Raw genomic sequence first — 24,796 nt, 5'->3', positions numbered from 1 at the left:
GGCTAAGACAAGGTTGATGATCGTGAGAGGAAAAAGAAACACGCCCTTCCCCCCATTAGAACATTTGCAGAAGAGCAAATGTAAATCAATAAAATTTTACACCCCAGGCCTGGTCCTGGCAACAGAGAGGGAGGGACCGGAACCAGCTTTCCTAAGGGACCCTCCCCCCAAATTTATGAGGCTTTCTTACCAGGATGTCCCCCCTAGACTCATGGAGATAGTGCAGGGCCAATTCCTGGTTGGTGCCAGCACCAGGGAAAATGCTTGAGCAGGCAGCTGTCAGCAGGTCATCCACTGGATTCCCAGGAGATGGAAGGACAACAGGAAATCATGTTCAATGCTGGGCCTTGCAGAACCCAGCCCGCCCATCTGCCCACCAGCCTGCCATGGCCTGCTCCCTGGAGGTCTCTACCTTGCCTCTGTTTCTCCCAGCTGCTCTCAAGATGCTCCCATGGCTGCCACACCAAGTCAGCCTTATGGGGGTCTGCAGCTGCCAGAGCTCGGTCTCTCATCATAGGAATTTCGGCCTGGAACCGGGTACCAACGTTGATCCGTCTGTAGGGGCAGAAAAGCAAGGAGTGACGCCTCATCTTGTGGAGACGGGGAACCTGACTTTCTCCCTCGGATGTGTTGGAAAAAGTACAGCTGGAAGGCGCTGAATGCAGGCAGCAAGGCCAGAGCTGGGTGTAGTGAATCTGGCATCTGGTGTGATCAGAAAAGCAAGGCCCAGAGGCTAAAGGGTGGAAAAGCTACTCCACATCTGACTGATAAGGAGAGGCTCTTGGAAGCCCCACCCCCACCCAGCTCTCCCTGCTAATAAATTCAAGCCAACCTGGACCTTCCCTTTCTTCTCCCTACAGCTTCCATTCACAAGCAGGAGAGACAGTAGAGCCTGGGACAGACGACAGAAGCCCAAAGAGACTGCCTGTCTGTGTGCAGGCCTCACAGAAGCCCCCTCTTGCTCCAAAGCTAATCTGCAATGCATTAGGCCCACCTGGAACCCACACGCCATGGGCCTGGGGCAGACTGCACTTACGGTTCGATGCTCACAGGGGTGGCCTCCCCCATCACAGAGAGCACGGGCGGGGTGACTTCAGAACTATCTACGGACAAAGAGCATATTGGTTAGTGACCCCTTCCTCCCTTCAGGAAAGCACTCCCGTCCTAGGTGGCCGTCCTGCATGCCTAAGAGTCACAGTGGTGACTCACTGAGTACACTTGGAACAGAGGCACCCTGTCCTTGCTCTGCAACCTGATGACTGTGCAACTTGGGCACTTTATTAAATATGTGGGCACCTCAGTTTTCACATCTGCAGAAAGGGGCTATTTCTTTCTGTCTCCTGGGGGTAATGAGAATTCTGAATTAAGTAAGAACCTGGCACTCTGACCGGGCGGTGGTGGTGCACGCCTTTAATCCCAGCACTAGGGAGGCAGAGGCAGGCGGATCTCTGTGAGTTCGAGAGGCGGATCTCTGTGAGTTCGAGGCCGGGCTGGGCCGACAGCCTCCAAAACAATACAGAGAAACCCTGTCTTGTAAAACCAAAAATAGAAAAAAAAGGAAAAAAAAAAAAAAAAGAACCTGGCACTCCAAGACCATTAGCTATATTGTTAGCACGACCACCTGAGCCCAGATCCTGCTTCTAGGAGCCTCCACTCCACAAGCTTCAGTATAAAACTATGTTTTACTTTCATTCTAGCAAAGAGGCTGAAACTGGAGGCACACCAGGGAGATGGGAAGGGGGTCTCTTAAAATTATCTTCTCATTTCCTCTCTGACTTTTTTTTGCCTCACTCTCATCCAAGTTAATCTTAAGGTCAGACTAGATCAAGGCACACCCTTACTCAAAACAAGACCTCTGTTGTGTTTCTCTGCAGCGTCAGACAAAACCTGAAACCCTCAGCTGCTCAGGGCAGTTCCCCATGTGTCTGTGCCTCCCTCGGCCCAGACTCTCGACCCTCGAGGCCCACTAACCTCACCCCCTCGTTCCCTCTGCTCACCCCCACTCCACGCCTGCAGCGCCCTGCCTGCCCCTCCCACTCTGGAGTTCAAGCTTAGCTCGGTCTCCACCACTTCCCAAATTCTTTCCTTATCTAGCCAGGCTTCTGCAGGCTCAAGTTTTGTGCCGGCCCCACACTGCTGGGAGCCTGACTTTCTGTCTCGCAGACTTGTCAGTTCCCTAATGATCCTCCCTGCACTTCCTTTAGACTCGATTCCAGCATCCCATATAGTCTTGCAGCCTGCACAGGATCCATTCAAGAGTTTACACCCAGGGAGCAGCAAACACTTGTTGGGCAGACTGACATCTTGGCTGACAGTCTGCTCTCTTCAGTGATTTCCAGCACAAACCGAGCCAGGGAGAGAAACTTCCTGAGGAAAAAAGTCTAAGCCTGCCAGCACAGGGCAATTTCCATCCACAGACACCAGGAGGCACCAGAGAACCACACCATGGGTGAGCTCTGGGGTCAGAGGTTAACTGGGTGAAGAATGCACCCGTGTGATGCCACTGTAAACGATCAGGTGATTCCATTTTCCAAGGGAAAAGAACAGCTTTGTGAAATGGACATTTTTAATTTTTAGGTCTCATAACACCCAGGCCTGCTTTTGTCCAAAATGACTGCTAGACAGGCCCAGGAGACCAGGTCAGTCACTTAATATAAACAGTGCTAACAGATCTGATCCCTACCACAACCAGGGGAGGTACCTATTAGGTTAACCATAGGAAACTGCTGTGTGTGAATCTAATAGCTGAATATCAGCAAATCCACCATCAGCCAAGTCTGACTAATCTAACCCCTGCTGAATAATGAAGGAACACAGTTAGGTCTGGGCAGTTGGACTTGCACAAGGGACATGATAATAAACAGTGGGACAGGGATGAGAATCCAAGCGGGAGGACCATGCCCTACCACACCCTGGGAGGGGGACACACAGAAGAGATCCCGCCTCCCACCTCCAGCCCCTACACTGCACTATCTCTCCCTGTACATTCCCCCACCACCTCAGCCACAAGATCACTCACTAGAACGGAGCAGGGTACGATGGGCACTCTTTGGCGTGATAGGAGGAGGGGCTGGGATGCTGCTGGTTGATACGATGGCATTGAAGTAGAGGCCGGAGCCTTCCCGAACGGGGCTGAGAATGGGGGGCGGTGTGTAGGGGGGCAGCTCAAAGCTCCTCTCAGAAGGGTGGTCAGCTAAGCGGACAGGAGAGCGCAGATGGCTCTGGTAGGGGGTGATGTTGGAGTAGACAGGAGGGGCAATGAAAGTGCCCGCCTTGGTGGGGATGATAAGGGGCTCGGGCCGGGGCCGCTGCTTTGGTTTCCGAATGGAAGGCTCCCCCTCCATCTTGGCATTTGGGTCTTCAGCCTGGAGGTGCAAACAGAACAGAGAGACTCAGTTTTTCGTGTGTCCCCAGAAACCTCCGGTCTTGACTGGAGCCTGCCAATGTTATCTCTGAAACTCTCTGCCCGACGCACCCACCAAGACAGCCTCAAAGACGAGAAGGCCCCCAAATCCAGCCTGTTGTCTCCTGTGGCAGATCCAGGTGAGCAAATGCCACCTAAAGGCCAGGAGCCACCTGGTCTACATTTTGTTTAAAAAATAAAAATTTTTTTAAAAAGGAAGGAATCTTGTCAAAATCTAAAAATTATTCTTAATTCTAAATTTGGGTTCCGGGCCATAGCTCCCAATCAATGCTGTAATGTATCCAACAGGGAACGTGCTGTTGGGAAAGGGCCCAGACGCTTAGATCTATCACCTTTGCTGGTTATTTAAACAACAGATTCCGTGTACATCTTCACGTTTTTATAAAAATAGACTGAATTTGTTTTTACTTGTGTATACATATATGTCAGTGTGTCTGCCGCGCGCGCGTGTGTGTGTGTGTGTGTGTGTGTGTGTGTGTGTGTGTGTGTGTGTGTGTGTGTGTGTCCGTCCGTCCAAGGAGCTCATATGAGGTGGTCATGGGTTGGCTCAGTAGTGCCTGAAACCAAACTCATCTGTGGAAGAGCAGCAAGCGCTCCTAACCACTGAGCCATTCTTCCAACCTCCATTTTCATTTTTGTTTTTTAACTTATTTGTTTGTTTGTTTTTTGGTTTTTCCGAGACAGGGTTTCTCTGTGGCTTTGGAGGCTGTCCTAGAACTAGCTCTTGTAAACCAGGCTGGCCTTGAACTCATAGAGCTCCACCTGCCTATGCTTCCCGAGTGCTGGGATTAAAGGCGTGCACCACCACTGTCCGGCCCATCTTCACTTTTAATGTGGAAATAGAATAGGAAATGCCTACCTGATCTGGCAGCAATGAAGATTAACATAAGCTAGTTTGGGAAAATTAATAAATCTATTTGCTTCTGTGTAGGCCGAATCCAGGGCCTTGTGTGCTAGGCATGCACCCTACCACTGAGTACAGCCTCCAACTTAACATTCAGAGCCTCAGCCTGGAGAGGGAAACAGAATGAGGATGGCTCAGCCTCCTGTATAGTAATATGAACTAATGTATGGAAATCCCGTGGTTGTAGTAACATTCCTGCTACTACTATTAAGAGGCCAGACTCTGCATGGGATAGAAGCCTGCTTTGTGTGCCAGAACCTGAGCAGGGAGTGAGCCCACAGAAGGGAACAGGTGTCTCTGCTCCTGCAGAACATTAACTCGTGAGTATTAGATCTGCTACTGCCAGAGGCTAGCCCACCCATGATGTCAGAGGCTGGCCTCCCTAGCCCACACTTCGTCTCTATGGTATGCCTTATGGGCGTCTGCACAGAATAGAAAGCAGGGCCTAAACTCTCAAAAGGGAAGCAAACAGCTTTCAGGAGTGAGCAGCCCCTAAAGCATCTCTGGCACAGTAAACCAAGTCGGTCATGGCGACTGAGGCTATCCCTGCTCCAGGGATCCAGTCTGCATCTGAGGCCCTAGCATGACCTCTCCTCGTTCCTGTGTGCCCTTGCTTCCCTTGTACTAATTAGGATGAACTGAGAACATTCATCCCTCTGCCTTTAGGGAACAGGACTACACAGAAAAAAAACTTCAGTAGAGCTATGCTGGCTTTCAACCCAACACAAACCAAACATCTAGGAAAAGGGGATCTCAGCTGAGGAACTGCCTGACAAGTCTGTGGGGCATCTTCTAACTAATGTGTGAGGGACTAGCCCACTGGGCAATCCACCCTGGGGGTGCTCCAGTGTTCTTTAGGAAGGCAGGCTGAACCAGGCGGTGGTGGCACACACCTTTAATCCCAGCACTTGGGAGGCAGAGGCAGGTGGATCTCTGAGAGTTCAAGGCCAGCCTGGAGTGAGCTCCCGGGCAGTCTCTGAAAACAAACAAAAAGGCAGACCGAGCAAGCCAGGAAGCAGCAGCCTCCATGCCTCTGCGTCAGCTCCTGCCTCCAGGCTCCTGCTCTCCCTTCAAGTCCAACTGTAAACAATAAGATGAAATAAATTCTTTCCTCCTCAAGTTGCTTTGGTCAAGGTGTTTGTCACAGCAGCAGAAACTAAGTAGAACAAGAACTAAATGCCTCCCAATGTGCTAGCAACCCCATGCAAAACCAGCTCCAACTATTCGTAGGGAGGAGATTTAAACTGTTTGAGTGTTTTTGACTTTTAAGGTGTGGTAATGCTATTGAAACTATTTTAAAATGAAAAAGGAGGGAGGGAGATAGGGAAGGAAGGAAGGAAGAAAGGAAGGAAGGAAGGAAGGAAGGAAGGAAGGAAGGAAGGAAGGAAGGAAGGAAGGAAGGAAGGAAGGCAAACAAACATACTATACACATGTATTCAGATGCAACCCAAAAGGATTTGTGGGTGAAATGTGCCTCAAAATAACTCAGGGTAGTGAGAGTACAGTTGAAATAAAACAGGCTGTATTTAGCTGGGTGGTGGTGGTGCACACTTTTAATCTCAGCACTTGAGAGAGGCAGAGACATGCGGATCTCCGTGAGTTCAAGGCCAGCCTGAGTGAGTGCCAGGACTGTATTTGATAGGGCTGTGAAAACTGGGTAAAGATTAAACATTCATTCACTAGACCCTTCTCTGTTTTTATGCATGATTGCAAATGTCAATAGTACAATGAAACATAAAATAAGCAAATAACAAAATATAAGCGCCCCGTCCCCCCACAGCCTGCCACAGAATGAGACCCCAGAGAGCAGACAGCCCTGGGCTAACTATCCTACAGTATCTCACAGTAATCGTGGAGCCCTCTAGTGTAGCAGAAACCCTCACAGGCAGAAACTCATGATGCAGTCCAGGGCTAGCTCGGCTGCTAGCTGATGTCAGTGCTCAGGTTTGCAGGTCTGCAGGCTCCTTCCCACACTCTCAAGACAAGCTGTCTCCAGCACTGACGATGGAGGTGGAGCCTAGGACCTGCCCAGGCCAGGCCAGTGCCCTACCACTGCACCGCACCAAGTCACCAGTGCACCCCAAGCAGGCCTCAAAGCCTCATATCAACAGTATTGAGAAGGTGGAAATTGAAGTCCAGATGGTGTTTGGAGGCAAGGAGGTGATTGATTAGGTTTAGATAAGGTCATTACAGGGGAGCCACCATTGCTGAATCCTGGGTGGCCTCAGAGGAATACAGAGACCACAGACAGAGGCAGACACATGTGTTCCCTATCTGTTTCTCTGTGGGGCTCTGCAATTATCTTGAAACTCTGCCTGCAAGTGATTATCACCAGAAAAGGCGCCTGGACTTTGTACCCCTAGAACAACAAGCCAAACTAAAACTCTTCATCATGTTAGCCTGCCTCGGGCGTTTGGTTATAGGGATTAAAAGCAGACTAATAGCTCTGGACTTTTCTGGTCCTGTTTCCTCACAGATGAAATGGAGGTGCTGACTAGGTAGTTGCCCGGGCTCCTCCTCACCTACTCTCAAGACAAGCTGCCAGGTCTCTAACACAAACTTTCCCCCAACCACAGAGCAAGACCTCAGAGAGCTGATAAGCTTGAATGAATTACCTCACAATAATCTTTTTCCTATTATGGAGAAGAGGCAAGCAGGCTAGCTCTCTAACCAAATAAGTGGGAAATCTGAACTGGATAGAAAAGACATACCCAAAGATTCAGAACAAACAGCTTGACAAAGAGTTACAGACCCAAAGACCCGGGGTGGGCGTGGGGTCATAGAGATGAACCCCACATCTGAGCAGCCTTAAGTCTGTAGGTGAATCCTATTACTGCAAGAAGCACCTGCGGGAGGAGGAGCTAAGGACTAAGAGTCTCAACGCCTTCAAGAGCGACCAGAAAAAAGACTGAGCGGAAACAGGCTTGTCCCTAGCGGGAACAAAGTTTACCCCATTCGATCTGTTTCTGATTCGGTAAAAGTGACTCGGGATTGCCAGGGCCATTTGCTAGCCACCAGGAGTCAAGATGAGCGCCCTCTTGAAGAGCATTGGTGGGACCTTGACACACGCACTCAAGCAAGCATGCACTGACTTAGATCTGGCAAATAAAATAGCATATAAAGATGAATTCTTGAGCTGGGCGGTAGCAGTGCACACCTTTAATCCCAACACTCAAGAGATAGAGGCAGGCGGATCTCTGTGAGTTTGAGGCCAGCCTGATCTACAGAGGGAATTCCAGGACAGCCAGGGCGTTACACAGAGACACCCCAGCTCAAAAAACAACAAACAAAACAAAGATGAATTCCTCTAGAAGGTGGAAAGAGGTTATAAAAGGTTTTAGAATAATGTCTAAGGAGATGTTAACTGAGTAATACTGAAGGGAAAGAAGATTTCATAGGAAAAAATAAGTATAGGATGCCAAGGGACACGGCTCAGCGAGGAAAGTACTTGACACTCAAACACGAGATCTGAGTTTGGATGCCCAGAACCCACATTAAAAAAGCCAGATATGGAGCCGGGCGTTGGTGGCGCACGCCTTTAATCCCAGCACTCGGGAGGCAGAGGCAGGAGGATCTCTGTGAGTTCGAGGCTAGCCTGGTCTACAAGAGCTAGTTCCAGGACAGCCTCCAAAGCCACAGAGAAACCCTGTCTCGAAAAAAGTCAAAAAAAAAAAAAAAAAAAAAAAGCCAGATATGGTGACAAACATCTGTACTCTCAAGGCTTGGGAGGTGAAGACAGGAAGATCCCTGGGGCCTCCTAGCCAGCCAGTCTAGCTGAAGCACCAAGGTCCCAGGTTCAGAGACATCCCCCTGGTCATCACAGCTGCACATACACAAGCAAGCAGTCTGTACACATCTGTACACATACGCACACATATACACTCTAACACGCAAGCACTGAGTTACTTATTCATTTTCAAGATATCCAGTGCTAAGATGATAGAAGAACAAAACCCAGTAGGGGTACGGAGAGATGGCTCAGCAGTTAAGAGAACTGATTGCTCTTCCAGAGGACCCAGGTTCAATTTCCAGCATCCACATGGTGGCTCACAATTCTAATCCAAAGGGACCTGACGCCCTCTTCTGGCTCCCATGGGCACTACTCCCATGCATGGTATACAGACATACATGCAGGCAAAACATCCATTTACAGAAAAATAGATAAAAGTAATAAATGAAGAAAAGGAGCAGCAGAAATATTAGGAGTAGCTTTGTGCTGGGAACTGGTACAAAGAGCTCCTGACCTAGCTTTCATTGCACAGTTCCAAAAGAAGCTGTGGCCGGGGGGCTGGAGAGATGGCTCAGAGGTTAAGAGCACTGGCTGCTCTTCCAGAGGTCCTGAGTTCAATTCCCAGCAACCACATGGTGACTCACAACCATCTGCAATTCAATCTGGTGCCCTCTTCTGGCGTGTAGACAGAACACTGTATATGTAATAAATAAATAAATCTTAGAAGAAGCTGTGGCCGGGTCACTTGTAGAGATCCAGGTAAGATGCCTACTAAAATAACCACTAAAAGTAATTAAGTATATAACTAATCTGTTGTTAACAAAGGAGAGATGGGAGTGACGATCCCAGTCAATTTAAAGCATGGAGGTGGGGAGCAGATCATCGCAAAGGCAGGATGATGTAGGCAGAGAGCTAATAGCAGGTGACAGGGGTTCAGCCAGGTCTATCAGTAATTACACTAAGCAGAGATTCTATCAGCGGAGCCGCACTCCGTGCAGACAGAGGAACGGCTGCTGCCAAGGGCTGGAGCTGCAGTGAGGATTGGGAAGATGATCAAAGGAAACATAATTTCAGTAAAAACAGGATATAGAAATTCAGGAGGCCTATTATTGTACAGCATGATGGCTTTCATTGCTCACTGTATTAATTTATTTCTCTTAGAAATATTGCTAAGAGACCAGACCTTAAATGTTCTCACCACAAAAAAAAGGGTGTGTGTGTGTCAGGTAATGACTATGCTAATTAGCTTGGTTTAGCAGATCTACTATACACACACACACATATAACATCATATTGACTACACACACATATATGAAACATCCTATCATAGACCATGCATGCCATTTTTATTAATAAGCAAATAGAAAAAATGAAAATTGTATTGGTGTTCTTCTTAAAAGATAAAAGTCGTTAGGCTAGAAAACGTCAAACCGCAATTGTATGCTACTTGGAAATATTCCTGAAGGTTACAGAGAAGATAAAAGTGGAAGGACTCATCAAAGGAATGCTAGATGAAAAGAAGCCTCTCACACTCACCCGGTCTAAATGTGCACACACCCGGAACATCCTACCAAGACATACAAAACCAATGGCAGAGGTAAGAGAAAAACTACAACCACAGTGTTAGTGGGAGATTTCAGGTGCTTAGCTCAGAAGTGAACAGAACAAGTGAACACTTCTGCACCCCAGGAGGCAGCTCAGGGCCTTACCAGGGGCCATCAAAACTTCCTGACCTAGATTTTCCCCAGTAACCACAAACTTCAAGCATGAAACTCATACCCCCTATGTACCTTAGTACAAGTTTGAGTTGGAAAATAAAAACAGTATCTCGGCCGGGCGTTGGTGGTGCATGCCTTTAATGCCAGCACTTCGGGAGGCAGAGGCAGGCGGATCTCTGTGAGTTCGAGACCAGCCTGGTCTACCGAGCGAGTTCCAGGACAGGCCCCAAAACAATACAGAGAAACCCTGTCTCGAAAAACAAAAAAAACCCAGTATCTCCCTGACAAGTGGAAAGATGGATTAGTTGTTGAGAGCACTGGTTCCATTCCTAGTACCCACATGGTGGCTCCGACTTCCCATAACTACAGTTCCAGGGGCTCTGACACGGTCTTCTGGATTCTAAGGCATCGCATGCATGTGGTAAACAGACATAAAACAAAGACAACAATATCTCCCTGCGTTCCTTGGAGCACCTACTGCTTCCCTTAGAGTCTTTGAAGCTAGAAGCTCTGGCGCTGGAGGACTTCGGTGAGCAGCCTCATACCTGAGCTGGCGCATCCGTCCCCGGGACTCGTGACCGCCTGCGGGTCACGATGACCGATGGCTTGTGCTCAGCGGAGTACTGTTCCAGACCCTTCCCGTCCTCATCGACACTTCCCGCTTGGGCCACCTCAGCGGGATCCACAGCCCGCACAGGGACAGACACCGGGATGATGAGGGGCACCATTCCACTCTCCTCCCGAGCTCTCTTGGCAGCTAAGGCGGGTTCAGAAAACTCCACTCCGCATTTGGCAGTTGAGGCCAGCACACTTTTCCGCTTCTCCTCAGAGCCATTGGCATCCTGGAGAAGAGGGAGATTGGGGGGAGGCCGTGAGGTTCAGAAGGCGAGTCCCCATTTGCTGACCTAGGACTCCCATGCCCATTCAACCCAGCAACTCAACCAGTCACTCTTTGGTCTTTGACAATTTGGCCCTTTCCTGAGCCACCCCTGTTCCTATACATGTCAGATATTCTCCAGAACCTCTTTCTGCCTGGTTGTGCCACCCTGGCCTGAAGTAGGCCATTCCAAGTGGTCATTTCAGTCCACAAATAGCTTCAGGCATTTAGCACCTAGCATACAGGGTGTGACATGTAACAAGGCATATTGCTGTGGCAAGATGAAGGGAGATCTTTGCAGCTATTTCCTCATGGGTATCTGACTGGAGTGAAAACCCTAAAATTCTGTAGCCTCCTGACTGACAACCTGGACCTAAAGGCAACAGTGGCTGCAACTTCTAAGGAAGGACAGAGTAAATGATGATCAAATGGGAGGCGTCTGTCTGGACTACATGGTCCTGCAAATTCCCAGTTGGCTCAGTTTCTTTACAGAAACCTGGGACAAGTGACTACCCTTGCTGTTGCATTTGATAAGAAGTCACTTTTGAGCAAGTATAAAATAAAATTGAAACCCCAAGGTAACACAAGCGCTCAAATTCTGTTTGGTTTTCCTCCCTTTCCGACTTTAAAAACTGAACTTTATTGCAATGGACTTATAGCCAAACAAACCAACCCGTTTTAGATCACAGTTAATGATTTTGACATGCATCACCTTGGTAACCACTCCTGAATCATAAAATACTGGCTCCCAGTACCCCCTACTCCCAACCCTCAAGTTCCACACAAAGAAGCCAACAATCTCTGACCCACCACCCCCGTATGGAGAAACCTCAGCATCCCTGCAGGTATGGGTGCTTCCAGTAGGGATTTTCTGAATGAAGAACTTTAATTTCCTTTAAATAACTGCAAAATTGCCCTATAAGCCTTAGCATTGCCAGGTGGCGGGCCAGTGGAAGGGACGGCACATGTCTTTCCAGCACTTGGGAGGTAGGCGGATTTCTTGTGAGTTCAAGGCCATCCTGGTCTATAGAGCAAGTTCCAGGACAGCCAAGGCTACATGGGGGGAAGCTCTGTCTGGGGGGGGGGGGGAGGGACACAGACGGGACACCTAGCATCGTTTATTTCCCACTCCACCCCAGAGCCTGCCCGATACCGGCTGCAGCGCTCATTCTCACCTGCAGTGAGGCCAGCTCCACCGCCTTCTGGGCCAGCGTCAGCAAATTGGCCTCCTGGGAAGCCCTGCGCCTCCGTCTGGTGCTCTGGATCACCCCACCTCGTATCATCTGTCCACAGTCCCCTAGGCCCCCAGCCCTCATGACCTCCTCGTTACCCATGGGGGGGAGCCTCCCGCTCCCGACCGTTGGGTGCTAGTCTCTCGCCATCAGCCAGGAGCTGTGACTCCCTTAGTTCCAATGGGAAGCCCAGGGCTTCCGGGTGGGGCTGCCCCAGGGAGCCTGGTGGTGGCTGCTGAAGAGGCCAGGGGTGAAGGAACAGATTGCCTGTGGGCTCCTGACCAGGTTGGGTGCCAGCTCCATCGAGGGCGTTGGAAGGCAGAATCCCCTCCTTGGACAGACGGCGGGAACGACGTGGGAAGGCCACCTGGGGTTGAGGTAACACAGGCTGTGGGGCGGAATCCTGCAGGAGGGCCTTGCGCAGCTCCGGGTTCATATCCGGGTTGTGAGGGAAAGGGTAGGGGGCCATGCTGTGATGAGGCAGGTGAGTCTGTCCCAGCGGCCCACCCGGTGCCAGGCCAAAGTCCTGGGCTTGCTGGGAAGGTGGCTGGTGCATGGGGTAAAAGTTCTCAAATAGTGGCATCTGGGACAGGGCTGCCGGCTGCTGCTGCTGCGGCTGCTTCTGAGGTGGGAAGGAGGCGCTGGGGTTGGAGGGCTGCGGGCCCTGTCGGAAGACCTGGCGGTTCATCTGGTGGCCAAATGCCAGTTGGAAGGGTTGCAAGGGCAGCGTCTGGTTTGGGGGCTTCTTGGCTGCATGGAAAGAGTTCAAGGGTGCTGGGGGTCTCCCCGCCTCCAGCGGCAGCTTCTGCGGTACCATGGGCTGCACCGCATTTCCATAGTGATCCAGCTGTGGACCCCCGGGTTTGCTCCCCTTCAGTGCCTCAGGGTGGTTATAGTAGGGAGAGCCCCCCACACCTGGATGAGGGCTCCCTTTGGGTCCACTGTAGAGGGACAGGTGGCTCCATGCAGGGTGGGGTGGAGGCTGGCCAGGCTGTTGCTGCCAGCCACTGTCACTGATGCCTACGCCTCCTCCACGCTCCAGGCCCCGCCCTGGAACCATCACTGAGTTGGGCCACTTTACTTGGGCTTGCTGGGACAACATGGCTGCCGTGGTCCGCTCAGATCCGTACACCACGGAGTTCAGCAGAGTCAGGCTGTTGGGAGGAGGCAGCTCCACAGGCTGGGTGGTGGAGGCAACGCCTGTTGCTTCGTGGGCCTCGTACTGTTCCTCCTTCGCTCTGAGGGACTGTGGTGGAGCCTTCAGGGGTGGTGGCTGTTCCTTGGAAGCTGGCTCCTGGTCCCCAAAAGGGCAACGCTTGCGCTTATTCTGAGCCTTGGGCTGGGCCTGGAGGTTCATGGTGCGGCCAGCTAAGGCCTGGCAATGAGACCCCTTCAGCAGCCGCCCATCCCTCGGGAGAAGGTCCTGCTGGAAGCCTGGCCCCAGTCCCAGTCCGAAAGCCAGTGAGGGCAGAGGAAAACACAGGAGCCAAGAAACGTCCTCTGGTCCTTCCTCTTCTGGAGAGGCCCTTGAGCTCAGCTACACGCCCCCGATCATGATGCCACACCAGGTCCTGGAGCCTGCAGAGGAAAAAGCAGAGACAGCCATCAGCCACAGGATCCCTGAGTATCAGTAGTGTCCCCCTGCCTCAGGTCACTGTACACAGGGGCCAGGAGTGCAGCAGGGCCAGGGACAGTATTTAGTATACTGTCACCCTCCTCTTGTCCCACCACCTTCTGGCTGGACTCCAAGTCTGCGGCATTCGGTGTGTAATTTGAGCCCTGTAAAAGCGACACATGCTGAGGGACCACATGGAGTTGACATGTAGCCTAGGCCCCAAGGCAAGCTGAGAAAGGGGAAAACAAAGGACAAACTAAGAACCTTGTCCTATTAAACTAAGTTCCAGCACTGGGCAGCCTGGAATCTTCCTCAGGCCACCGCCATTGCCAACACTCCACTTGAAGACAAAGGAAGTTAGGAAACAGGGACTGTTCCCAGTATGGCCACCCATTCTTTGTAGCTACAGCAAGCTCTTGCAAAGCCTAGGGCCCAGAGAGCTAGGCTTGCAGCCTTTTATGCTGAGGCATGTAGGTGAGGCCCCACCCCTGGGAAGAGCTGCTGGGTGGGGCTCTGGCTGTCGGGAGTCTTTCTCAAACTAGCACAGAACCTGTTTTGCAACTCTGGCTGGATGGGGGCCCAATTTAGTCTAGTAGCTGGTCAGCAGCTGGGGCCGGCTGCCACCTCCTTCCCCTCCACTGCTAAAGAGCAGCTGGCTAAAGCAGAATCCAACTCAAATACAACGGGTGCAAAGTTCTAAAACTCGGTACCCAAGACTTCCCGAGATGTGCTCAGTGTTCTGCTTCGCCATAATTTTGGGGATAGGGTAGCTGGGATGGGGGCTTCATATGTATGGAGCACATGTTGCAGGCATGAATCAGACTAGATTCTTCAACCCCCTCTAACTTGATGTTTTCAACGATTGTTTGGTTTGGTTTGGTTTTTCGAGACAGGGTTTCTCTGGAACTCGCTCTGTAGACCAGGCTGTCCTCGAACTCACTGAGATCTGCCTGCTTCTGCCTCCTGAGTGCTGGGATTAAAGGTGTGGGCCACCACCACCTGGCTGTTAATGACAGTTGTCATTGCTACAGAAAACAACCCAGGCCTGTATTTTACCACATGCATAGCTGCTTGCTATATCATTAAACTTCTGTTCTTTCTTCAGATAAACTTTTGTTCATTCCTTTAATTTGTTTTCTTCCTGGGAATTTAGTAAGAGTAGGAAGTATAACAGTCCACCTCTTCCCCCAAGATTCTGGCCTTGGGACTCTAAGGTAGGAAGACTAGAGGCAGGCAAAGATGAACCCGCAGATCCTGGTTAAGTTCTGAATGCAACAGACATGTTAGCAGGTGGGGCAGTTCCCAGAAAACCAGCAGGAACAGACCAGGCGTCACAAGTCCTGCCCACAACAAGCCCTGCCCATACCTAGCCTGGTTCCCCTCCCAGACACCCGGTGCTATCGCTGCTCTGCAGGTTTCCGAAGCAGCTCCGAGCCAGGCTCCGGGACTGGCCGGCCTGCCAGCTTGACTGCCTGACTCACGGAGGCTCCCTCCCTCTCTTTCACTTTCACCCAGCACCCAGAAGGGGAGCAACTTCCTCCTCCATTTCCTTCCTCGGCTCCCGGGCCCTGAAGACGGTGCAAGCCACTTCGTTTGTTTCCATTTGCCTATAAATTGCAGGGAAAGGGGGCCAGAGTGGCACTGAGGTACCCTAGCTCCAGCAGTAAGGGAAGAATTTGGATAGGAGCTCAGAGCAGAGGGCCAGAGTAACAAGCTTTTTAAACAAATCTTCCTTTTGCTTTTTAAACCCCCATCCTTGGGCAGCCAGATCAATTCACAGCAGAGAACCAAAGTCAGAGAGGGAAAATCACCATGGGGTCTCCATGCAGCTGAAGGGTGGGACCGAAGAGTTCCACCTCTCTGAGGGAGACCCGAGTCCGGCAAACTAGAAATAGAAATACGCATGTGTCTGCAGCGAGACTGAGGAAGAAAGCACATGTGAGAGGGAGGAGACAGGACAGAGGGAAGCCCAGCAGGCCATGTGCCTCTAGGGGGCTGCAAGCTCAGGGATGCTCACAGTCATTTGTGGGAGCCGCGGTATGGGCTTTGGGGGCCTGGGACAGGGGAAGGCCCACGTGGCAGGCAGGCACGGGTGCACGTGCAGACATGTTCCTGTCGGAGGGGGCCTCGGCAGGGGAATGGCTATTCAGTGCCTGGTGCAGGTTTGGAGGACATGAGGTGGAGTCTGTGGAGAAGAGCTCCAGGGTTTGGTTGCTACTGCCCATGGATCTGGGGGGTGGCAGGGGAGACATTCAGTCAGAAGGTGGGACCAGTTGCCCTGCTGCCTACCCTGCACACAAGGGAGAACCCACCATTCAGCACACCACAACAGGAGAGACGACTTCCTTAGAAACATGGGGGAGGGGAAGAATCACCCAGGAGTTCTTGCTGCAGAGATCTCCACCTCTTTGCCCTTCCTGCACTGCAAGCAGGCCACAAACACACAGGCCCAAGGGAACAGGGTGCTTGGGACCTATGGGGACTAGGAAGGGCCACCTAGGCAGCCACACTCTAAGCAGCCCCAACGGTAATAATTCGGCCTGCCTGCGCCAGGAGGGTCCAAAGAACTTTGTATTTTGTAAAATTCCTGTTATCAAGCATGGATATTTTTAACTCCCATTTTGTAGGTAAGCTGGGGAAGGCTTACAGGAACAAGGTAATTTGCCTATGGTCACACATGATCATGTCACCAGGACCTGAAGTCAGGCATGTCAGACTCAACACACACCACTCTGTGTTCACTTTTCTTTGGGCCAACAGCAAGGGCTTGCTGGACACAGACAGCCTCTTCACTAGTTCCAGACACTCCCCTCCTCCTCCTATTTGAGTTCTGCAAACATAACTGAGACCCTCAGTCGTAAGAGGGGCAGGGAAGGGGCCTCACCACAAAGAGCAGCAGGTGTAAGGTCAGTTGCAGGAGTCACGGCGCTGGCTACGCCATGCCTGGGTTCCCCCACACTGGCCCCTCTCGCCCCAGCTCAGTCTTGGTTGCTGTGGGGCTCTCAGAGTACCCTGGCACCTCCCACCCTTGCGATTGGAACAGGCCTGAGCCACTTCCTCTGTTTTTCCCGTCACACCCTCTCTCCTCAGCCCTCAGGTGTACGTCAGTCAGCCTGACCTTCCTCGAAGCGAGGAAGAAGGAAACCACCTTCTCCAAAGGCTGCCAGTCAATGGACCAAATCCCCAAGGTCCAAGAAGAGGGTGTAAGGAGGAAGCCCTTCCGGCGGGCCACCCCTGGGACCAGCTGCAGGGCCTCTGACGAGGGATGCAAGATCGGCAGAAGGAAACCAGCAGCGGCCAAGGGGCCCACACACGGCAACCACAGTCAGTCTGTGTGACTGCCTGTCACGCTCCCTTCTCCGGTCCCATCCTCTAGGGGCCTCTCTGCTGCAACCAATCTGACCGGAGAGCAGCAGGTCTACCCTAGGCTGGAAACAAAGCCAGTGTCACCGTCAGTGGCCTAGGCCCAGTGAGGCTCTCAGAAAGATCTATGATGAAAAGCACTTTCTACAGGGGGGAGTGGGGGGAGGCAGGGTGCACCAAGAAGAAGAAAGCAGTGCTGATCCCACATATGGGTTTCACAGACACATAAGACAGTTCTAGAATGTCCTTGGGAGCTCTGTGCTAATGGCTACACTCTAAAGAGATGATGGCCCCTCAAGTGGCATAGCAGCCCTCCTGAATGCCCAACTGTGACTGGGCCATCCACAACAGTCTACTTGTCCCTTCCACGCAGGGGAGAAGGACCCATTATGGCCACTGAGAGAGGATTGGGCCACTCACTCATCAGTCACCTGGGCCATGCATTGTTCATCTGAGACACAAGACTGCAGTGAGTCACAGAGACCAGGGAGGAGGCACCCAGCTTGATCCAGGGGCTCAACTCCAAAATGAAGACAAGAGCCAGCTAGAAAGTCCTCCTAGCTGTTAGGGGGGGCTAAAAGTTCCTACTCCAAACGATTCACTTTGAGGCAGAGTCTTACTATGAAGCTGGGGCCAGTCTTGAAGTCTATACCCTCTTATCTCAGCCACCTGAGAACTGACATTACAGATATGTGCTGCCACCCCCAGGTCCAAGTCCTACAAGTCCAGCTCAAGGAAACAGGGATACTCAGAGCTTGGGGTCTCCCACCAAGTAAAACACAAACGGGGTACTCTACAAGACCCTGATCTCCAAGCAAGCCATATCTCTGAGCTCTGAACAGGCTGCCCTGGGCAAAGTCTGAGCTACCTACCCTGTCCCAAAGTCCCCAGACTGTCTCTCTTAGCACTTCTTGCATGAAGGATAAGGTCAGGCTCGTCAACCTACTCTTCCGCTGAGCCTCCAGGTCTCTGATTAGGCCATGTCCTTCATGTCCACCCTTTGCATCTGACCATGACCCTCCCTCTCATCCTATAGCCACTGCTCCTCTGGGAAGCTCTCTGACAAGCCTGGAAGAGGGACAGAGACAGCAGCGAGCTCATCACTTGCCTGATCCCACCACACACCTGTGTGTCTGGTTCCTCATCGCTGGTGCACACCCTTGGGCCTTGACACTCGATCTGGAACTGCCTAGTGGGATGTCCAAGACTGCTTCCAGGATTTGCACTTTAGAACTTACCCAAGCAAAAATGCTCACAGCCAGGTATCCAGACTGGGATCCTGCCTAGACTGAGGCCAGTTTATCTCCCTGATAGGCAGCAGAGCTCCCAGGGCTGCTGAGGCGACAGAAAGAGCCCACGATAGAAAGGGCCCACGTTAGCTCTCCTGACAACACACACAGAGTGCACGTCCTCTCGAACAAAGTTGAACACAAGTCCATCTCCAGTGTCGGGCCCATGAGTCATTTGCTCCTGGACCATCATTCACTGTCCCATACTACATGCAAGCCACCTGGAAAAGTACCAGCTCGCCTGCCCCCAAGGCTTCTCACCCCTGCCTGGGCCATGGCCAGGAACACAGGCCCTTAAGTCTGTTTACCTCATGCCCTGACATGGTTTGGCTGGGTCTCAAGACACTAGATCTGTCTAAAACATTAAAAAACCATGCCAAGGGACCCAGCATGGCCTAGCTGGCCCCCTAGTCCAGGTTCACTTCCTGAATGGCCCTTTCTCAGATAACTGAGGTCTCTGGCTACATCCAGGCTGGGTAAGTGTTCTGAAAATGCCATCTTGAGGCAGGCAGAGTTGTGAAGTCTTGGATAAACCTTCCCTCTAGACACAAAGTATCTATCATTTCCACTGCAACAAGAAGTTCACACTCAGGTCAAAGAACCCAATTTCTCCAGACCACTGGATACAGAAGCTCTGTTCTCAAGGAGTTGCAAGCCGGTGAGAAAAGAGGCTTTGATGTGTAAGGTTTTGGGCTGCCTGTCACAGCCTCCAGAGAGCAGGGAGAGCAGAGCAGGCAGGGCGTCTGTGACTGACCCATTGCCCATCAGAGTCCCTGGATCACCCTTTCCCCAGACAGAACTTCAGCTCAGAGATGCAGAACCTAGGTTGACAGACTGGGGAGGGAGTCTCCAGGGTCTCAGTTCCGAAGCTGGCCAGGCTCAAAATCTTGGCCAAGGTTCAAGCTGAATACAGTATGAGCTTTGATAGCAAAGAAAGGCCAACAGTTGAGTTGCTTTTAAAGGATATGTGAAAGGGGAATCCTCGACCTGATAAGACACTCAGGGTTCCAGCCTAAGCAACAACCTTAATTGCCTCCCTCTCCCATTGCCCCACAAACACCATCGGGGGCCAGGATAACTAATTCCCTTTCATGGGGGGGGGGTCATGCACAGAGAAGTGCTATTGGGGCCCAGCAGAGGACCAAGCATCCAGACTACATAGCCCCCACTGAGGGACTGACTGGCCTCTTGCCTTACTAGACAAGGGTTACCACCTTGTCTAGGAAACCCTTCTCAAAGAACTCAAGGTCCAGAAGGAAAAGGGTGACACTGACAGTGAGTGACACACTCTCTAAGAAAAGATAAGGCTGGGCTGGTGGCTCAGTAAAAATGCTTGCTGCTCAAGTAGGAGTATCTCCACTCGGATCCCCAGAGCCCATATCAGAAGCTGGGCATGACAGGGCACCCTTAATCCCAGTACGGGGAGGTGGAGACAGGAGGACTCCTGGGGCTTGCCAGCCCGCCAGCCAGTCTAGCCAATTCTCAGGCTCCAAGTTCAATTAAGCCATCTGACTCAAAACAGGTAGATATGAACGGGGGAGACACCCAGCACTGACCTCCACACTCACAAGTGGCCGTGCTCCCTCAGCCCCAGAGAGAGACAGCACTGCGGCCATGCCCTCCCTCACAACACCAGAGGCTGCCCGAGTGCCCCGGTGCCAACCTCGGCCGTGAGCCAAGACACAGAGGAGGCCAGTCACAGGGGCCTTGCTTACCACCGCCTGCCCTGCCTCCTCCCCAGTGCACACCCTGCTGCAGCTGTGCAGGTCTGCCTGGGCCCCTTCATCCACTCGCCGGGCATTTGACGGCACTGGCTGCATGCCAGGCTCTCGGGAGACACAGTGGAGCTTCTAGTGAAGTGGACAGAAAAAGACCCAGGAACACACATCAGCCACAGTGCAGGGGAGAGGCAGGGCTAGGGATAAACCCAAGGGACAGGTGGCCCGCAGGGAGTTCCCTCTTTGAGCCTCTAGACAGTCAGCTCTCCTGTCTGTCTCCAGCACATATTGTCATCACCCCTACTGACTCTTCATGGGGTTAGAAGCAGACAACAGAGGAGTGGATGGCTCGTCAGGGAACAGTCTCTGGTCTGACCATTTCCACTTCCTGGTTTCTGCATCTGAGGAACTTATGGGCTACAGACAGGACACGGGAAGACATGGAACAAGCATCGGCCCCAAGATACTAGCACTCCGTGCGTGCCCAAGGTGTGCAAGATACTAGCACTCCGTGCGTGCCCAAGGTGTGCAAGCACTGCTTACTTGTATAAACACTACTTGCCAACTGAGGCACAAGGAGAGGATGACTCTGAAAAGTAGCTTTCCCGTGCGTGTGAGGAACCAGGCTTCTGACTCCAGATCATATAGCTGCCCACACCATCATGCTCTGCAGCTGTCCGCATCCTGCAGTGACCCTCAAATCCACCCTGGGAGGAAACCCGCAGTTCTTCATAAAGAGCCCAAACAGTGTCAAGTTCTGGGGGGGAAGAGATGGCGAGTCAGGGCCTGGTGTGGTGACGTTCCCTAAAGACCGTCACTGCCAGAGTAGTTTCAGTGTAAAAGACACAAGGGTCCCAAAGAGCCCCGGGTGGACTTTGCTTAGCAAACCCTAGGATGACCGTGACTCTTAAAGAGCCCAAGGTCCAATTGGTGCCCATGTTTATGGACCTCTTAAGGTGTGGGCAGCATCTCATTTTTTTTTTTAATTTTACAGGCCAGGAATGGAATACTCAAAAAAAAAAAAAAGTAAAACAAAAAAGTCAGTAATGAGGAAAATATAGAACAAGATATAACAATGAAATGGCAAAAAAGAGACATAATTCCTACCTTAACAACTATTTAAAATGTCAATGTGTTACAGGCTCCGATTTAAAGCAGTGCTTAAAAAAAAAGGCAGTGGTTGGCAGAATTTCTTAAAGGTTTACAAGATATTCTTTCTATTACCAGACTTAAATAATTTGAAAATACAGAATGGAAAGACAGTAGCACTCTGAGAGGCAAAGGCATGAGGATCTCAAAGAACTTGAGGCCACCCTGCTCTGTATAACCAGTTTCAGGCCATCCAAGGCTACATTGTAAGACTCTGCCTCAGCCCCATACAGTTCCAGGCCATCCAAGGCTACACTGTGAGACTCTGTCTCAGCCCCATTCCAACCCCAAAGAAAGAAGTGCCAGGAAGATGGCCCACTCAGTAGTGTTTGCTATAGGCTTGAGGACCTGAGTTCAGATCTCCAGCACCCACATAAAAAGCCGAACACAGCAGCACACACCTGTAACCCAGACAGAGACAGAGGACCCCTGAGGCTTGCAGGCAGAGGCTGGAGGATCTCTGTGACTTCGAGGTCAGCCTGGTCTACAGAGTGAGTTCCAGGACAGCCAGAGTTGTTACCCAGAGAAGCCCTGTCTCAAAAAACAAAACAAGAAAAAGAAAGGAAGAAGGAGAGAGAGAGAGAGAGAGAGAGAGAGAGAGAGAGAGAGAGAGAGAGAGAGAGAGAGAGAGAGAGAGAGAAAAGGACTGAAATTATACAAAATATGTTCTTTGATCAAAATGAGCTAAAATCTAAAAGCAAAAGTGCATTTGAGAAATGTATAGAAAACAAAGGTTCAGAGGCCTGTTCATGCTCTCCTGTTTGTAAAGGCCACTTCCTCCTCAGCCCATGCTCTCCATGCATGGTGGGTCTTGAACATCTGCAAGCACGAAGGTATCTTCTTCCCATTCCTCACACCTGACACATGGATTCTGGCACAAAGCCAGGCATGGTGGCACACACCTTTAATCCCAGTACTCAGGAGAGAGGAAGGGGGATCTCTGTGAGTTCTAGACCAGCCAGAGATACACAGTGAGACCCTGTCTTAAATAAATAAATAGCTTCGGAATGAAGCAGACCTTGCATTAATTATGATAGGTCATCTTGCAGCTCTCCTCTTCCCTGGAGAAATGGCCACTCTGTGGCCAGCCTACAGAATGTCCTAAATCCACTTCCTTCCCAAAAGACAGGAGCTAACATTTACAGGACACCTGAGCCAGGTGCTGGGCAAACCCTGATTCATGACCATCCATCCTTGCAGACCATACAAGGACAGATCCCGTCCTTTCAATGGAGGGAAGCTCAGAGTCCGCTGTCAATGTTGCAGAAGCAAGACCCAAATGCTGTCTGCCTGCAAGGTCCCTCCTCTTCCCACCATCCCATACCTGTAATTCCCAGCTTGGCCTCTGCTTTCCTCCTACCCCATCCCAAGGATGCTCTTCCTGGGCAACATTTTCAACCAGGGTGTGGTATATCACACTCTTCTCAAGAAACGATCCAAATCTTCTAGAAGTAGGTCCCTATTGGGGGTGCTGATAAAAAAGCTCCTGAAAGTCGGGAGAACCCAGAGAGTGGGGAGAGAGGATCCCGCAGAGGTAGGCTGGAAGCTGAGGGTCAGCAGGATTTCGGTCAGGTAAAGGCAATCACATCAAGGTGGCTTGGGCCTCTCTCCAGAGCCAACTCAAAGCAGAGCTCAGCTAGGAAAGCTGAACAGATTCCAAATATCAAGGGATGTCCATGTTCACACACCCTAACTCCTCATTCAGCACAGTAATCCAGAGAAAGAAATAAATTTGTCTTAGAACATACAGCCAGGAGTACAGCAGAGTTCCAAGATTAAGGACTTAAAAAACAATACTTCATGCCTCCACTTAAGAAGGCCCCAGCTCTCTTGGCAAGACTCCGAGGAAACCTGGGACCAAGGTTAATCGTACCACTACACAAGTACAGCTTCAACATTGTAGCTTCAGGGAGCTGCCGTGCAAGCATGGCACTAGGAACTATTTAATCCTCAAGCAATCCTCTCCCTCTTTTCCAGCAACAAACCTGAAAAATTCCAAGGGGTCAAAGGTCAGAAGGGCACAGCAGCAACTCCAGGACTGGAGCTGGGATTGCCTATCTCAATAACTCTTTCTGCAAACTTTATCCTTGAGTCTCAGACCTGGCCTCTCCTTTGGATGCCACAGAGCCGTTCTGAAACTGATTACAGCAACACTAAGTGAATAGAAACATCCTGGAGACTAGGAAAACCACCCAGCTGTTCCAGAAGTATGGCTGGCTAGGAAAGGCCCAGTGGGTGAGTAGCTCTGAAGAGGCTACGGTGACTCCCATGCCTGGGATCCTACAGGAGATGTGTGTCATTTCCTTCCAGAAGTCACACGATTCCCATATTCTCCAGCACTGCATCCACAAGTGACTTCAAAATAAAGCCTGCTCTCCCCAGGCCTTCAGATACCCCAAATGCCCTCTCCTGGTACCCCAATCAGTTCCATGCCCAAGTTCCTTTGAGCACCTATGGTCCCTAGTACCCAGGAAATGAGCACCAGACCCAGCCACAGGCAATCACATCTCTGCATGGGGTTCTATGGCTTCTTCTGAGAACTTGAATTTTTAAATAAAAGCTGTTCATGGCACATGTGAAACAAGGGAAAGGGAGATTAGTAACCATATTCATGACCGATGAGACAAAGTAAACTGACCATGAACCCATGGTCACTTGTCCCAAGGACACACAGGCGACTACTTCAGTAGAGCTGTGACGAGAACTGCCAAGCGGGTGGCCACACATTTGGTACCTGACTCAGTCACGGTCTATTGCTATGAAGAGACACCATGACCAAAGCAACTCTTATCAGAGAAAGCATTTTATTGGCCTTGCTTACAGTTTCAGAGGGTTAGTCCCTTATTAGCATGTAGGGGAGGATGTCATAATTCAGGCAGACATGGTGCTTAACGAAGAAGTAGCTGAGAGTTCTACATCCAGACCCACAGGCAGGAGGAAGAAAGAGACAACGGGCCTGGCTTGAGCTTTTGAAACCTCAAAGACTTCCAGTGGCACACTTCCTCTAAAAGGCCACACCTCCTAATCCTTCTCAAATAGTGCCACTCCCAGGTGAGGAAGCATTCAAATAGACGAACCTTGGGTAGGGGACGGCATTCTTTTTTTTTTTGGTTTTTCAAGACAGGGTTTCTCTGTGGCTTTGGAGGCTGTCCTGGAACTCGCTCTGTAGACCAGGCTGGTCTCGAACTCACAGAGATCTGCCTGCCTCTGCCTCCCGAGTGCTGGGATTAAAGGCGTGCGCCACCACCGCCCGGCCAGGGGAGGGCGTTCTTATTCAAACCACCACGGCACCCTTCAGACCAGGTCCTCAATGACTGTTTGGCTCATCTCTCTCAGCTTTGGGGGGGTGAAGCTGGGAGTCTGATGTATGGGTCCTAAGCTTCCACCTCCCAGGTTTTCCTGTCAGCCAGCTCTAGTTACCAGGCTTGGTGTGAAAGTGAATGTGTTCCCTGATCCTCCCAGTGACCAGGAAGCACAGAAACTGGCTGCTAGGAAATCAGGATTCACAGCCTGGCTGCCTGGAACCTATCAGAGGGCTGCACGGTAGGTGCAGAGATGCCCATCTTCCTTACCCAAGCATCTTGTCAGCATCACCCTTTCTCAGGCCTGGTCAAGACGCAGGACCTCTGCCAAATGCTGGCACATTCCCTGCATTTCTCCCGTCTCTGAGCAGCTGCTATAAGCCCTTTTCTCCTCTGTTGATTTATTCTTTATTGTTCCTGAAATACACCCAGAGGCCTTTGGCATGCCACACCAGGCATCCGCAGAACATTCAGC

General features: G+C 51.2%; 1 protein-coding gene across 1 annotated transcript in view; it reads right to left on the bottom strand.

Moving 5' to 3' along the window:
• Mideas (mitotic deacetylase associated SANT domain protein) overlaps positions 1-24,796 on the bottom strand; it is a 41,926-nt gene that overhangs the window by 10,456 nt on the left and 6,674 nt on the right. Inside the window, 7 exon segments of the mRNA XM_005086394.4 lie at positions 191-294; positions 413-555; positions 1,037-1,103; positions 3,020-3,365; positions 10,322-10,618; positions 11,829-11,993; positions 11,995-13,463. Of these exon segments, the coding sequence (XP_005086451.1) occupies positions 191-294; positions 413-555; positions 1,037-1,103; positions 3,020-3,365; positions 10,322-10,618; positions 11,829-11,993; positions 11,995-13,242 (2,370 nt within the window). The 5' untranslated portion in view covers positions 13,243-13,463.

Source organism: Mesocricetus auratus, unplaced genomic scaffold (genome assembly GCF_017639785.1).
Source record: "Mesocricetus auratus isolate SY011 unplaced genomic scaffold, BCM_Maur_2.0 Super-Scaffold_15014, whole genome shotgun sequence".
In the NCBI taxonomy this organism is placed as follows: domain Eukaryota; kingdom Metazoa; phylum Chordata; class Mammalia; order Rodentia; family Cricetidae; genus Mesocricetus; species Mesocricetus auratus.
The sequence above is the reverse complement of the archived record's forward strand: the minus strand, read 5'-3'. Positions and strand labels throughout refer to the sequence as shown.